This window comes from Lagopus leucura, unplaced genomic scaffold (genome assembly GCF_019238085.1).
Source record: "Lagopus leucura isolate 7727_CA_CO unplaced genomic scaffold, USGS_WTPT01 Super-Scaffold_100001, whole genome shotgun sequence".
In the NCBI taxonomy this organism is placed as follows: domain Eukaryota; kingdom Metazoa; phylum Chordata; class Aves; order Galliformes; family Phasianidae; genus Lagopus; species Lagopus leucura.
Genome location: NW_024962262.1, coordinates 65,663,664 through 65,679,196, shown reverse-complemented (window position 1 = coordinate 65,679,196; position 15,533 = coordinate 65,663,664). Strand labels below are relative to the sequence as shown.

Below are 15,533 nucleotides of genomic sequence, written 5' to 3'. Positions count from 1 at the left end.
AAGAAAAGAAAAGAAAAGAAAAGAAAAGAAAAGAAAAGAAAAGAAAAAGAAAAAAAGAGCTTACCTGCATAATGCTTGTGCTGAGTCTACTCATCGCAAGTGTGCATTCAAACAAATTGTGTAGCAGAAGCTGTAATGAACCCTGGTCTGTGCTAATTCTCCTCTTTATCCAGTATCTAGGCTTTCAACCCACTGATCAATGACTATTGACCTCATGGTGCTGCATTCATTTTCATAGGAAAGCCAATTTGGCCATGTCTCTTCTGTTCAGCCCCCAGCTTTCATAAAAGTACACAAAATGAAAGGGGATTATTCTTCACAAACTTAAAACAACTACAGTGCTCTGTGTGCATCTGAAGTTGTCATCCTCAGTTCCCTTTTTAGTCAGTAACTATGTCATCAGTAGAATGTTGTAAATCATGCCCTGAAAGATCCTCTTTCTCTTCATTGTCACTCTAGTCTGTTTTTGTAGTTAATATCAGATGCAGACGTCTGCATTCTGTTTCTATCTCTCTACAAGCTGTGTCACACTGTCAAGAGCAGACTTCAAACCGCACTTTGGAGGAAATAGGTTTCATACATTTCCCTAAGAGGCTTCTAACATGCCTATATGTTTCTTGGAAGTGAGAGCTACAAGATGCCATGTCTGTACCTATAGCTGAAGGCATGGTACTTGAGGCACACCTGTTTCACATGCACATCACCTGATCCTTAATACTCTGAGGTATCACCGTATAGCTTCACAGACCACTAGATAAGAGAGTAAGAGTGAAGCTGTAGTCCAGTTCCGGTGACTGGATAGGCCTGTCCCTCTGAGATGTAGGAGGACAAAGATAAGCCAATAAGTAGTTAAAGCAGCTTTCTTGTTGACGAAGCAGGTATTGTATCTCCGTGCAGAACCTCTTTGTTTTCACTAAGGCGATGTGATTTTAAAAAAGAGTAGTGGAGAAACCTTGGTGTGATATACAGGAGCTTATCTCAGTCCTACTTAGCTTTCATCATGCTTTTTCTTCCCTGGTGTCAGAGGGAATAGGCTTGTCCCATGCTGACATAGATTATGTTAAACCCAGGCTGACTGACTGCAGTAGAGAGAGAAGTTGTACCTGTTTAGAATATGTTTGTGAGAGTCAGGTGGATGCCTATATCAAAATAAATTAAATAAAAGGAGAAAGAGAGTTTCTGAAACTGAAGTCCTTACTCTCATATTGTAAGCAAGACAGCCAAGGAGCAAAGAGGGCAGTCTTGTGACTCCCAGTCAATTTTATATTTCCTTCTGAATGGAAAACGGAAACAGAAGATGAACAGAAAAATGAAGTCTTCTGGGAGTTGCAGTTCATTCTCCTATTCTGAAACCAAGAGACCAAAAATGTTTATAATCGATGGAAGTGCAGCATTAACTCTTTAACTCCTAGTGCACTGCGTAATGTCATGATGTGGAATACCGATGAGAAACCATCAAACCATGACATTCTGAAAGACTGATTGGTAGAAGCATTCAAGTGAAACCGCTCTTTCTAGAGAAATGGAATAAGGCTTAGTTCATAGTTTGAGAACTCAGATTTGCAGAATCTGACAAATCAAAATCAACGTTCAGTGCTTAGTAGCAGAGGAAACCATAAACTGTTATTTTAGTGCCTCTTACAGTAAACAGCTTATGGGGATATAGTCTGTTAATCGTAATGCTTTCCCTTTGTGCTCAAAGATTGTGGCCTAACGCAGAAGTGTAAAATGATGGAATGGGGCTCTACGTCTCAACTGCATAATATATAATTCTTTGAGTGCACAATAACAGATGGAAATGTAAGCTGTAGTATCAAGAAAGGATATTCCTTCATTTTAATGTGGGCAGGCATGATGAACAAGTGCATCTCATTCAAAATATGTCACAGAATACTTCGAAAGCCAAAAATATTCTGCAGAAGACCACTTGTTCCACAATCTCTGTTTAAGAGATAGGTTTAGGCTGATTTAGAAACGGCATTTTTCTGTAACAAAATATTCACACCATGTTTCCCTCACTGGTAGGGCTCTCTATCAAACCACTTACTGAAGTGATACACAGCAATAGACTTTGTTATAGTGATACACATATATGAGAAATAATTCACTACCCTTTCTAAAACTTACCATCAGACTCAGTGGGCAAGTGAAGTTCTAAAGCCCCTAAAAAACAAATTTAAAAAAAAAAAAAAAGGAAAAAAAAAAAAAGGAAAAAAAGAAAAACAAGAACAAACTTTAAAACCAGCTGCAGGTGGTAAATGCAATCAGATGCTCTGTGTAGATTCACCATATAATTCCCCCAAGGAAACAGATGAAATCATTACACTGAGCGACTGCGTGCTTGGAAAGTACTGTTTGTAACAGCTATTCTAAACACTGGCACTAAAAATGCATCCTTCAGATGTCAAAATGTACTCTGCCAAGGAGTGTACGTGATCCTCTGGAACAAGCCATGGCAGAGCTTGGAAGTAACTGAACGAGACATTTGATCAAAGTGTTTTTCAGTGAATAGTGTGTGAACATTTATTTGCTACCTAACACTACTTATAATGTTCAGAAATACAATACACCCTGTTCTGCTCCCAGTGAATAGGAAGGAAACAATACCAGGCCCAAAACCTTGTACCTTTTTGAGAATAATGGGGGAAAATATGGTATATGGTGAGGATAGTCCCTAACTTGAGCTCAGTGACTCTGTCCTATTCACAAATAAGTTTTTTTTGTTTGTTTGTTTTCTGTAAGATGATGTTTTGGTAGGATGGCTATCAGAACAAGGGTTCTGTGACCACAGCAGTCACTTCCATACTATTCAGAGGAGTGCCTATCTGTCATTGATGACTGCCAATTATTTGGAGTGTTTGAGTGGTTAGAAACACTGCTTGTCAGCACTGTTGGCTAACCTCAGTCCAGCTACTAAGAATTTTATTTGGCTGAGATACTCCATCCCTGTGTTTGTCCCAGAAAAACATTGTGTGCCAGCAGCTCTTCTGCTCTGTGACTGTGGATGCTGAGGCTGCCATCAGCTTTTGGACAGTCTTTGTTTTCCCAAAGCAAATGTGTTCTGATTATTGAAGCTGAATTACTGAAGCATTTTGGAAGGCAAAGCTTCTTCAAGTTTCTTTTCTTTCCTTGTAAAATAAATATTGTCTGTCTACTCCAGTCTGCCAGTCTGCCAGAGTCTCTCAGCTCTGCTACAAAAGTCATCATGTCTGATCCTTTAATTTTTCCTCTGGAAATAACTCTTTTTTGATAGATTATCTTCAGGCTCCTAGCTGTTCTGAACATGGGTTTTCATGTAGTTTTACTTTGCAACACCAAAGTATAAAGGCTTGCTATAGAATTCTTTAGTATTTATATAACTCTCCAACAGGACATTTCTTTGTAGTAAGACAGTTTAGAAGGAAAGAGAACATGGATGGTAAAGTAGCAGTGCATTGCATGGATTTAGAATGGCAAAATTAAAATCTATCATTTAGTCACAAGGTCAAACTATTTCCATGAGAGAGCTGGGGAAAGACTTAAATCCAGCTACTTCCATTTGACACCAGTTTCTAATTAGACAATTTTTCAGGGGAGAATTTTAATTTGTAGGTTTAGTGAAATTTTTGCCTTTTTCCCCTTCAAAACGGCCGCAGTTTAAGGCAGGATCTTTAGAAAGGAAAAATATTTAAGGATGACAATGGATAGAAGTGCAATTTTAGCAATACAAAAGAGAACAGGTGTGTGGCATCTTCTTGTATTAAACCTGCCTTATCAGAAAATGGGAAAGGCTGTGCGGAGATAGATGAGTGGAGTTTGACTCAGAAGAAAAAGAAAATGTATATTTACTTATATATAGGGGGTAGAAGGGAACATAGATCTCTCACCTTCAGAAAATAACTATAATAAGTTCTTACTTAGTAGCTGAGAACAGAAGTAGGAGAAACAGAAGTGTGACCGGTAAAATGTGTATCAGTGTAGAACTGTTTCTGTTACCATCCCTTTTTGCTCCTGCTAATCTTAGAAACCATCACAGGCCATGCAGCTCCCTCGTGTGTTCATTCCTTTCTCAGAAGCTGCAGCCTTCACAGCGCACTGAAGAGTATATTTACGGACCTTGCAGCTTGGACTGATTCCATGTACACCTTTATATGGTCAAACTGGAATTACAATTAATTTGCAATGAACAGTGAACATGAATGATGGGCCACAGAAGTGACAAAAGGAATGTCTTTTCTTACTGCTGAAGATAAAAGGCTCTATTTATTTAAATTCTAGGAAGAAGATTAAGAATGTGATTGTTCTGATGCTGTAAATACAAGTCTGGTATCGGTTGGTCTCACACTGCTTTTCCATCATGAACTTGCTTTGCAACCTTTATTGAGGCACTCCCTTTTGTATCTATTCACAAATAGTAAAAGGGGAACAATTTCTACAGATGCAAGTCAAAATGTACAGCCCATCCCCTCTGTTGTAAATAGGCGGTTAATGAATCTGCTGCCTGTCCTACTGCCTCCAATGAGTCGGATGTCAGCAGGAGATCATCAATATAATGATATAGGTTAACATCATCAGGTTTTCTCCAGTCGGCCAGGTCACGCGCCACTAGATTGTGACAATACGTTGGTGAATGCACATACCCCTGTGGCAGGACCTGAAAGCTCCACTGCCTGCCTCCCCACGTAAACGCACACTGATCTTGCGATTCCTCAGCAATTGGGATACTGAAGAATGCATTGCTAGATCTAGGACACAATGATAGGTTTTTATCTCCCTACTCAATGTGTCCATTAGGGAGGCAATATTGGGTACGGCCACGCGAATAGTGACCTTATTTAATTCTCTGTAATCTACTGTCATCCTCCATGCGCCATCCGACTTTCGCACTGGCCATATGGGGGAGTTATACGGGCTGTGTGCAGGTCTTATAATGCCCACTTTTTCTAATTCCTGCACCGTTCTCGATATTTCATCTTGCCCACCCGGGAGTCTATACTGTCTAACATTAGTAATCCGGCGCGGTTTTGGCAGGCAAACAGGCTCATGTTTCGCATGGCCTCTTAATATTGCCTGCACTGCCCGGATACTGATACATCTCTGTCGAAGTCTGAACTCTCCCACAGTTGTTTGGAGAGCCAGACCCCATAGAATGTCTATGCTCAGGATGTATTCTTGGACTGGGGCAATAGACACCTTGTACTCCCGGGGTGGGAGACGCCCAACCCCCAGTTTTAAACATGTTTGGGTGACAGGAATAGTCTGTCCCCCAAAACCACCAATCATCACTCTGTCGCCATCAAATTTCCCTGGGTCTCCACAGATAACTGATGTTTCTGCTCCTGTGTCTACTAATGCCATAACTCTCTGAATATTTTTTCAGGACCAATAAATCATTAATTCTACATAGGGCCTCCGGTCCCATCTGGAGGCCCTACGGGGACTAACATCCCTTGTCACGCCATGAATTGTGCTAGGGCCAATTCTTTTGCTTCCGACGGCTCAGGCATTGTGGCCCGAGACACCTGAGGTGGCTTCTTTTTCCTGTTAGGAATAATAAAATCTTCTAGGTTCCATGTTGTTGTTGGAACCCTGTCTATAGCTCTTACCCTTGATTTCTTAGGGTAGCTCTGGAATTTTTGGTTGTCCTTTAGTTGTCTCCAGAGCTGGAGAAGGACATGGTTGGGCTGGCGGTCGATCTTAGCAAATTGGACCCCAGCCCGAATTAAATCATTAAACATTTGTTTTCGGGATACCCTGATGGGTCCCGATGGAGGAGCTCGAGTAGCCGGCATTTTGGTTTTATTTACCGGCAGGATCTCTGCTTCCTCCAAAAACCGAATATTGCGCCTAGTCCGCAGGCGTTCTGTTTCTCCCAGGTCGGCAACTAACTGGGCAGCCTGCTGGACTACGGCTTCTGATGCTACAAGGGGATTTAATATGGAGACTCGGGTGCTGTAGAGATGGGAGGGAGCTTGCTGTAAAATTAAATCTCTCATCCCTGCTGAAAATCTAACCATATCAGGGCCATCAAATGTGTCTTCATAAGTAGCCTCTCTTACACCCAGTTCGCGGATATAGTTTTGAAGGTCCTCCGTGGAGGACCACATGCCTGTATGTAAAGGTATGTCCGATTTATTCGGCCATACCATACGGCAGGCCGCCATTAACCATTCTAGTATAGAATGGTTTTCATCACGATATTGATTACCTACGTATAACCTCTGTCTGAGAGCAGGATGGACAGCCATGGTGGCCAACTTGGCTATTTCTGGGCCATTCACCAAGACACTTTCTGCCCCAGAATCCCACAGTCTTAATAACCAAGCTGGCACACTTTCTCTAGGCTTCTGCCGAAATCGCTGTACTAAGTCCATCAATTCTGTTGCCGTGCATGGCCGGGCCGTTACGTGTAAATGAGTCTGGGCAGGGGGCCACTGATCAGGCGGCACCCCTGCCAGTCTGCCCTGTACTTTTTTTGTTTTCTGGGTTACAACAGGACAGACTTCTAGTGGATTGGTCAGAATTGGATATTCAAGGTCTGATTTGGATTTCTTGTTTGCCTGATCAATAAAGTCTGTTGATTCAGGAGTCTGGTCATCATTTATTGAAATGTTACGAATTTGGCCTACGGGAAGACGTAGAATTGGCTTCTTCCCTGTTAAAACGCCAAGTTCGTGCTCCAGTTTTTCAATGTGGTCTTTCAAAAGCTGACTTTCAGTTTCTAAAGTATTATTTCTTATATCCACATGATTTAAGGCACTTAATAGTGGCCATGCCACCATGGAGGCAGCCAGTTGCCTTTCTTTAGTGATGAGGACATCCTTGCCAAGTCCTAGAAAATAGTCCACCATGCGATACGGGGAGATATTGCCCATAACGCGTAAGGGACCCCATTTTTCAATGATAACAGCTAACACATAATAGGGGGATCCCTCAAATCCTGGGATGTGCCCTGGAATCATTTTCTCTAGAGGAGTATTGTTCTCCCCCTTGACCCATTTATAGAAATTCCAAAGAAAAGACATGATGTTAATTTTAGTATATTTGGCCTTCCTGGCTCACCAAGTGTATAATCAATGGATATCAAGATGTTAAAATCATAAAATAAACAAGAGAGTTAGGCAAAGTGGACAATGATAACAAAAGAGAATAAAAGGGAAGGCTTACCCTTCAGCTGGGCTCACCACAAAACACCAATAGAGGCGATCTCCAAAAGTCTGTGTGCGTGTTGTACTCTGTAGTCGAGGCTTTCTGCTTTTGGGAGCCTCCTGCCCAGAAACAGACTTTGTGAACTTAGATGATTTTCATCTGCAAACTTCCGAACAGACAGCTGGGCTTTCCTAGCCCGTTACTGTGAAATGCAGTATCCTTGGTGCAAATCCGGTGGTTTAATGGAGCACTTTTCTGTTGCAGTGCCAAGGGAAACAAATTCTCATGAAAACTTTCACAGTCAGTTTTGTCAAAGAACATTTTATTTTGCATCCCAGCCCTCTGGTAGTATATATTACTGTCAACTGTTACATTTCACTTGGGAAGTTGCCCTTTCAGACTGAGGGCTAGCAAAACGTCAGACTTCTCCAACAAACTAAGAGGGAAGCAGTGCCATGCACTTAAAACATCTTAGAAAAAGGATTTGATCCTAAGTATTTGGAAAAAAACAAAAACAAAAACAAAGCCAGAAACCCACAGCATTTTTACTACATAAAGGAAAAATTCACCCATTATATATTGCTGTACAATCAGATACTGTATCTGAATTTGGAAGCTAAGGAAACAAGAAGTGTTTTTCTTCCTATTACTTGTGATTTTACCAAATTCACTGTAGAGAATCACTGAGTCATAGAATGATAGAATCGCTCAGGTTGGAAAAGACCTTAAAGATCATCGAGTCCAACCACAACCTGACCATACTGCCCGAACTCGAACAACCCTCTGCTAAATGGTGTCCCTGAGCACCACATCCAAATGGTTTGTGAACACGTCCAGGGATGCTGACTCAACCACCTCCCTGGGGAGCCTATTCCAGTGCTTAACACCATTTATGCAAAGAAATGTTTCCTGATATCCAACCCTGGCACAACTTGAGGCCATTTCCCCTCGTCCTGTCCCCTGTCAAAATGAAGATCGCATTTGATGCTATACTTCTAGAATTTTATAATAAGTCTCAATCAAGAGAAGTAAACAGACATTCAAATGTTTCCATAGTTGCAGTTTTGTTGCACTGTGTCTTATTTGTCAGCAATAATGCAGTACATAAGGACAAATTCCAGTTTGACTGGAGAAATGAATGTTTTGTACTGCTTTCTGAAGTGGTATATATAGAATCTCAATTAAACACACACTGTAAAGATAAATTTCATTCCATGATTTCATATAGTATAGTTCCTATTACTGCTACGTGTTATTGCTTTCCTCTGAGTAATCATACCTATGCTGATTGTTAAATGCAAGATGGAAAACACGTCAATAGCCAGTGATTTGTTTGCAACTGAAGAGTGATCTAAAATCACGACATTTGTTCCTGAGTTGGATTCTTTCCCAATACGAGGTATTCCTGAGAGCATTTGTATTAAATGTTTAAGACAATATAAAACATACTGGAACTCATCTGAGAACTATCTTCATAAATTCATACCACAGCTGCAGTTGCCTGATGGTTTCCATTTCAGTCACACAAATCACGACTTTTGAAAAATCACTGCAAGGTTGTGACTGATATCAATTTAATATTCATATGTTTCAGGGAAAAAAAAAGTGTGTGTGTTACGGGGGACTCCTGAAGTTATTGTAATGTAAGACATGAAAAATGTTTCCACTATTCATCCTAGATTCACTTTGTGGCACACAATGAATGTAAACAAACTGATCTGTTTATTCTAAGCTGCCTTTAGCCTTTACATGAACAGGTACCAACACAGAAAACAGGCACCATCACAGGATCCCAGGACCCAGCCCAGGGCATGTCATGCTCTGTGAGGTGACACTCCTTGCTGTGATGTCACAGTTGTGGCTTTCACCCCTGTGGCAGCGGTGGGAGCGGTGGCTCAGTCCGCTTGTGGGACGCGCAGGAAGCGAACCCAGAGAGAGCGTTGTGTCTGTCTGGAGGCATCCTGCTGTGATGGAGCGGCTGAGAGCCCTTCGAGGTGAGGTCCCTCCACCTCTCTGGACACCGTGGTGCTGCCCGAGCACGTGTGTGCCTCCAGTAACTCTTTAGGACGTGCCAGCAGCACTGTCCTTGCTCTGCTGAGTGCAGCCGCCCACTGTGCTTTCCCCAGTACCCCAACCAGGGGAAGGCTCTCTCCTCTCTCCCCACTGACCACACGCATGTGCCAGCGCAGCCCACCCCGCGCTGTGGGGCTGGAGGAGCGTTCCTCCCAGAGCTGGCTGCATGCTCGGCCCTGGCTCCAAGCAACACCGGCGGCAGCTGCTCTGCTCTTTCCTTCCAGGTCTCTTTGCCTGTGTGGGCTGCATGCCCAGAAGCACACGTCGCGGGGAGAGAGGCAGGGTGGAAAGCCCTGTCCCCACCTGTGCCGTGACTTTACTGCTGCAGCGCCTGCAAGACCAGGAGGTGAGCTGGGGACGTCCAACCATCGGTCCTTGCCCTGGTGCTGGTCCTGTTGGTGCCAGGCCCCGGCAGCACATCGGCATAGCGATGGCGGCAGCGGGCGGCTCCCCGGGAACAAGGGCAAAGCAAAACGTGACCTATCCCTGTCCCCAGGGTGATCGAGAGCAGGCGTACTGCGAGCTGGAGCACGTCCTGGGGGAAGAGGACAGCCGCCCGCCGTGCGGAGTGGTGAACCGGCTGCTGGCTGAGGTGTCCCGGGACCTGACAGCAGCCCAGGTGAGGGGTCACTCCCGAAGGCAAAGGGAGCTGCCTGCCCATGCTGGTGTTCTGCTGGCAGACGGCGCTGGCTTAGCCCTTCCAAGGGAAGGCCTTGGGCATCTTCCTGTGCCGTGTGTCACCAGTGACTCTTTTTCAGGGCGTGACGGACAGCGTGAGAATGGCTGCCAGCAATGTCCTGGTGGCTCTGGCCCGGACTCACTTCTCCATGGTGATGGCCGAGCTCCAGGGCCACCTGAAGGCCACACGGGAGATGTGCAAGGAGTTTGTGCTCGTCACCCTGAGCAAACTCTTCAGCATCTATGGTAGAGTGCCCTCAGCCTCCTGACATCTATAACAACTAGGGAGAGGGGTCTCTCCCCTTGCGCATGATCTGCATAGAGCTGGGGAGTGCAGGGCTCTGCAGCCTCTTCTCCCTCCCTGCTGAGGCTCTGACCGTGCGCTTCTCCTTCCTCTCTGCAGCTCCACAGTGCATCTCTTTTGTGTGGCTGACGCTGGCCGGCCTGTGCAGTGTGGTGGGCCGGGTGAGGAGCGGCCGGACCCTGCGCACTGCTTGTGCTGGTGAGTGCCGGCCCCAGGGCAGGGGGGCTGGGGACAGCCCTTGCACCTCACCCTGCTGCAGACTCTCACAGGCTGCCTTTTCTCTTCTTTTGTTTTGTTGCGTTCTTGTTGTTGTTTTCTATAATTAATCACTCGTTTGCTTCTTTCTTTCTTTCTTTCTTTGTTTTCAGTTGTGAAACAATGGATGGATGGCATCAAGATTCACTTGTCCTCTGGAAAGCACTGCCCCTGGCCTGCCACAGAGAAAGAACAAATGTATGAGAATCTTCATGAGCTCTTCTTCTTTGTGGTCAGCAACTGGCAGGACTGCAAGGAGGAAGAGGTGAGCACTGCTGCATTCCCAGCCGGGGATGGCAGCTGGGGCATCCATGTTGGCAGCTCTGTCTGTGCCCAGCAGGCTGAGAGCAGAGGGGTGTCGAGAGAGTGTGGGCTGGCTCTGCAAAGGGCCCCAAACTGGCTCTGTGCTTGGGGCTGGATCTCCCTGCCAGGGAGCAGTCACAAGTCACAGCACTGTGGCAGGGAGAGCCGGGGATGAGGGTATGGGGAAAACCTGCCTGCCCAGGGAGAGCGAGCCCATGTGCTGCTGGGCACAGGGGTGTGGGGAAGGGGAATGGAAAAAGAAAGCCCTCTCTGTAGGAAGGGCAGACCTTCAGTCTTTGATGCTGGGCCTCTGCCATCCCTCTCCAGGACAGACAGGCTGTTCTCGGGGCTGTGACTGCCATGATGACTGTCCTCCTGCAAGAGGAGCTGCCTCGAGAGCACGTCTGGGAGCGGCTCCTCTGGCTCGTGCACCCGTGTCGGGAGATGCAAGACACCTGCAGGGTGGCCAAGGTAAGATGTTGCACAGGGCTTGGTGTGGACGTGGGGCCCGTGCAAGTGCCACAAGGGGTCAGGGGGCTGCAGGGAGGAGGTGGGCAGTCCTTGGAGAAAGAAGGAACAGGTGCTCAAGGGAAGTCTGAGGCTTGCTGAGCTCTTCGGTCAAGGAAGGAACAATGTGGACAGGAGCCAGGAGGAAGCCAAGAGTCACTGGTGCCCATCTCCTGGGGATGGGAGGCTTCACCACCACCATGGGGGCTCCTGAATCTGATGGGGGAGAAGAGGGCTCCGGGTGGGAAATGCCTGCAAATGATGCCCAAGCCCCAAGGCTCAGCTAAGAGCAGAGAGCCTCTCTTGGTGCTGCTGGGGGGGACGGACAAACAAGAACGCTTGTGTGGCAGCTTCTCCCAGCGGGCAAACCACTGGGAAACAGTTCTTCTGCTCTGCTCCCAAGTGGCTAGATGTGGCTTCAGCCCCTTCTTCCTCTGCTGGTCTCTTGCAGAGCCTTCATATGTTCCTGGAGGCCTTACCGGGAGTTCAGTCTGTCATCCCTAAGGACAAGTTTCTGGCCGTCACCAGTGCCGTGTTCTATCAGGTAAGGGGAGCCTATCCTTGTGTGCACAGCAGTTTCCCTCTTGGCTAAGCCTCAGGAGGACTGCAAAGCTCTGAGCCTCTGATGGCTGCTCAGCCTTAGCTCCTGCATGCCTGTGGGGCAGGCTTAGTTTTGTTTGTGTGTCCTCTTCCTGAGAGTGTCAAGAGAGACAGGAGCAGGCAGCACAGTGTCTTTTCCATCCTCAGTGCTCATGTGATTTTCTCAAATGGACTTTGTTCCCACAGCTCTCTGATGACGCCAAGCAGCACAGCGAGGCTGACAGAGCAGAGCTGACCCGCTGCATCCTGCTGCAGGGTAAGGAGAGGAGCTCTGGCGATGCTTGCTGGTGCTCTGGCCAATACATCTCTCTCTCACCTCACAAATGGGCACGAATTGCTCACTAACACAGCATGGCATTTCCTTCCTGCAGCCCAAATCTGCCCAGAGGAAACAGTCCTGTTTCTGCAGTCGCAGCTAGGCGATGAGTGGGAGGCTGGATGCGTGGCAGCCCTGGGTCTGCTCGGCACTCTGGCTCGCTCTGATGGTCAGTACCACGGGTCAGGACTTCCAGGGATCCCTTTTGCCATCTGAGTTGTGCCTCCACGCATGCTTCTGTGCATCTCTTGCAGAGCCCGCAATGACAGAGAAGCTGCCGCAGATTACAGAGGCTGTGCAGCGTGTGTGCAGTGACCCCAGGACCCGGGTGAGCTGTTAGGGGAAAGGAAAGCACTGTCAGGGGGGTGATGCTGCTGCCAATACGGCAGGGCTGGGGTGACCAGGGATGTGCTGGGGCATCGACCACATGGTCACGATGGCTCCTGTCAGGAGAGAAGGCAGAGTGGAGTGGTCGAGTCCCTGTGCTGTGCATGGAAAGTGCACAGCCTGGTGCTAAGACCTGGCCCTCACCTCTTCTCCTCTGCTTTTGTCATCTCTGCTCATGCCCAAAGGGCACCTGATGAGCAGGTGGCTTCCCTTGGCCTTCTGAGCAGGAAAATCACACCCACAATTGACCCCTGGCAGGTGAGGAGGGCCGTGCTGCATTTCACTGAGGATCTGCTCAGTGCTAATGCCTGGAGCTGCTCAGCCTGGGATGTGGTGGGGCACATCTTCTGGGAGTTCAGCCGCACCACGGGAAGAAGGGTAAGGACAGTGGGCAGCATCTTCCTTTGGAAGACCTGTGCAACTCATAGGCTGGCACAGAAGAACCGGTGGGGCCACACCTGAGCCTCCTGAGAGGCTCCTGAGAACTGAGAGTAACCAGTGTTTCAACACCACTGTTGTGCAGGCAGCCGGAGACCTTTCCGCCCAGGAAGCCCAGGAAGAGGGAGCTCTCCAAGAGCTGTGCATCAACATCCTGGGGTCACTGGATGTCTCTGCGAGAGGGATCTCCAAAGTAAGTCACACTCTGCCCTGCTGCCACTCCTTGCCTTTGCACCACGTGTTCCTCGTCCCCTTCCAACACCTCAGGTCTGTCCTCCAGCGTGCTCTGAAGGACACAAGACTCAGGGAAATTCAGAGTCCTCTCTATCTCCAAGTGGAGGCAGGAATGCTGACATGCTCAACTGCCTCGTTCCCTACAGCTCCTGTGGCCAAGGCTGCTGCTGTACGTGGTGCCAGCCCAGTACACCGGCATGCTGATCCCAGTCTCCCGCTGCGTCCAAGCCCTGGCCAAGAGAGGGGAGCTGACGGTGCAGGACATGGAAGATCTGGATCCCCACTTCCTCAGCTCCATGTTTCAAGGTAGGAGCAGAAGCTCCCCCGTGAGCTCTGCTGACCCATGTTAGCACCCAGAAGGGAGTGCAGAGGTGCACGTGGCAGGGCACAGAGTGTCTTGGAGTCTTACTCAGCACTTCTTTCTCCTTGCAGGCCCACTGCTGACTCCCCAGACACTGCTGGCACGTCTGCTGGTAAGTAGATGCTCCAGAGGCCAGTGCCACGATCCCCAAGGAGGAAGCAGCATGGGCGAGCGTGCCAGCGCCCGCCTCAGCCCTGGGGATGCCGTTCTTTTCCTAGCTTGCAATGTCATGGGCAATGCTGCTGGCTGCTCCTTGCCCATCAGGGCAGAGCCAAGCTGCTTTCCTCCTGGAGGAAGCCACTTCTCTTGCAGCAGAAGTGACCCTTTCTCCTTGCTCTCGCTCAGGTGGTGGCAGGGAGCCCTTCTGCAGGCAGCGAACTCCAAGCCGCTGCCTTGCTGCTCCTGCAAAACCTCCACAGCAAGATCCACAGAGCTGTGGGGACCAAGTGGGCTGCTGAGATCCCCCTGCTGCTGCAGCGCCTTGAAGGTAAAATGCTGGTGGGGAGGGAGAGGTAGAGTGGGCGAGTGCCCAAGCCAAGCCAGGTTGGGTGCAGCTCTTCTTTTGTGGCTTGATTCCAAGCAATGCTCTTTTGCTTCTTGTTGCTGTGCAGGGAAAGATGAGAGCTTCCCCAACTCTGAAGAGTGGGAGCACCTTCTGCTAAAGGTACAGCACTGTGGAGAGACATGGTGCAGAGAAATGCTTGCCTGCCTGCCACAAGGAGCCCCGCTCCCATACGAGCCACCACGGGACAGGAACAGCCTCTCAAAAGCTGCTGTGGAGCAGCTGCTCGCCTTTGCAGCGCTGCCTCTTCCTCTTTGTCCCAAGCCCAAGGGGGGGTCTTAGGAGAGGAGTAGTAGGTGGCTTTAATGGAGGGAATGCTGGGGGGAGCTGGGAGAGGGGCTGTTCTCCCAGGCACCTCTCCCCAGAAGGCTGCAGTGACTTGGGAACGCGGGAAGAGGCAAAGGGCAAGGGAACATTGGCTTCTCCTGTTCTCCAACAGTTCCTGAGGGCATCGCTGGACGTTGTGGAGGACGAGGCCTGGACCAAGGCCCTGAGCTGCGAGCTGAGCCGGCGGCTGAGCAGCTCTGCCAGCAGCTCTGCAGAAAAGGTGAGTTCCCCGTGGCTCTAATCAGCAGTGCCCAACTGGGGCTGGGGCTGAGGCTGGTGCTCTGCCCACACGGGCTGCTCATGCTGCTTCCACGGCCTGTGCCCTCACAGGGCGCTTCCCTGCAAACTGCCTGGGGCTGGCTACAGCTCTGCTCCACAGCTGCTCTCAGCGACTCCCAAGGAGTGTGGGTCCTTCCCATCTAGCCCTCTCCCGTAAGGTCAGGCTGCTGCCACATCCCAGCTTACTCCTTCCCTTCCCACGCAGACCTTCCTCTACAAGGCTCTGGGTGCCGTTCTGGGAGCTTGTAAGGAAGTCCTCCATGTCCAGGAGAAGCTGCTGCAGCACCTGGAGAAATCCAATGCAGAGGAGCCATCTGAGGCCCAGGTGAGCTCTCTTCTCCTTCAACTCTGTGAGCATCCCTGCTCTGTCCCTGGGGCAGAGGGCTTCTCCTGGCCCTGCTCCGGGCCTTTCCATCTCCTCAGTGCTGCCATATCCCCCAGGCAAGGACCAGCCCAGACACTGTGGCTGGCCGTGCCAGCAGGTTCAGGCCTGCGCCAACTGCCCCTCGTTCTTTTGTGCAGGGAATGATCTCTCTTGTCAGCCATGCTGCTGACAGCAACTTCCACACAGTCCTGGACACACTCACCATGTTTGCGTCCAGGCTGTGCAAACGCCGCAATGGGAGGATTTCCAGGCGCAAGAAGGTAAAGTGCTACAGGTTCCCATCTTGGCATTCTTCTGCCTTATTTTCACAGCAGCTCCTGCCCTGGGAGCCCAGGTGCACCGCAGGGCACTGGGGGCTGCTGAGCGAGTGTCTCAAGGCATTTCTCCTCACACAGA

At 48.7% G+C, this 15,533-nt stretch overlaps 2 protein-coding genes across 2 annotated transcripts in view; one reads left to right on the top strand and one right to left on the bottom strand.

The window, feature by feature from the left end:
- Nucleotides 1-6,854, bottom strand: part of LOC122177423 (maestro heat-like repeat-containing protein family member 2B) — a 94,791-nt gene extending 87,937 nt beyond the window's left edge. The window contains 2 exon segments of the mRNA XM_042866801.1: nucleotides 5,994-6,088; nucleotides 6,314-6,854. Coding sequence (XP_042722735.1) covers nucleotides 5,994-6,088; nucleotides 6,314-6,854 — 636 coding nt within the window.
- A 2,200-nt stretch (nucleotides 6,855-9,054) lies between these two features.
- Nucleotides 9,055-15,533, top strand: part of LOC122177422 (maestro heat-like repeat-containing protein family member 2B) — a 6,560-nt gene continuing 81 nt past the window's right edge. Inside the window, exons 1-20 of the mRNA XM_042866800.1 lie at nucleotides 9,055-9,122; nucleotides 9,426-9,547; nucleotides 9,698-9,820; nucleotides 9,960-10,125; nucleotides 10,283-10,381; nucleotides 10,552-10,703; nucleotides 11,069-11,212; nucleotides 11,700-11,792; nucleotides 12,035-12,104; nucleotides 12,220-12,333; nucleotides 12,419-12,492; nucleotides 12,810-12,929; nucleotides 13,075-13,182; nucleotides 13,370-13,529; nucleotides 13,656-13,696; nucleotides 13,930-14,071; nucleotides 14,196-14,248; nucleotides 14,586-14,693; nucleotides 14,958-15,077; nucleotides 15,275-15,397. Of these exons, the coding sequence (XP_042722734.1) occupies nucleotides 9,098-9,122; nucleotides 9,426-9,547; nucleotides 9,698-9,820; nucleotides 9,960-10,125; nucleotides 10,283-10,381; nucleotides 10,552-10,703; nucleotides 11,069-11,212; nucleotides 11,700-11,792; nucleotides 12,035-12,104; nucleotides 12,220-12,333; nucleotides 12,419-12,492; nucleotides 12,810-12,929; nucleotides 13,075-13,182; nucleotides 13,370-13,529; nucleotides 13,656-13,696; nucleotides 13,930-14,071; nucleotides 14,196-14,248; nucleotides 14,586-14,693; nucleotides 14,958-15,077; nucleotides 15,275-15,397 (2,157 nt within the window). The 5' untranslated portion in view covers nucleotides 9,055-9,097. The remainder of the gene's footprint in view (nucleotides 9,123-9,425; nucleotides 9,548-9,697; nucleotides 9,821-9,959; nucleotides 10,126-10,282; nucleotides 10,382-10,551; nucleotides 10,704-11,068; nucleotides 11,213-11,699; nucleotides 11,793-12,034; nucleotides 12,105-12,219; nucleotides 12,334-12,418; nucleotides 12,493-12,809; nucleotides 12,930-13,074; nucleotides 13,183-13,369; nucleotides 13,530-13,655; nucleotides 13,697-13,929; nucleotides 14,072-14,195; nucleotides 14,249-14,585; nucleotides 14,694-14,957; nucleotides 15,078-15,274; nucleotides 15,398-15,533) is intronic.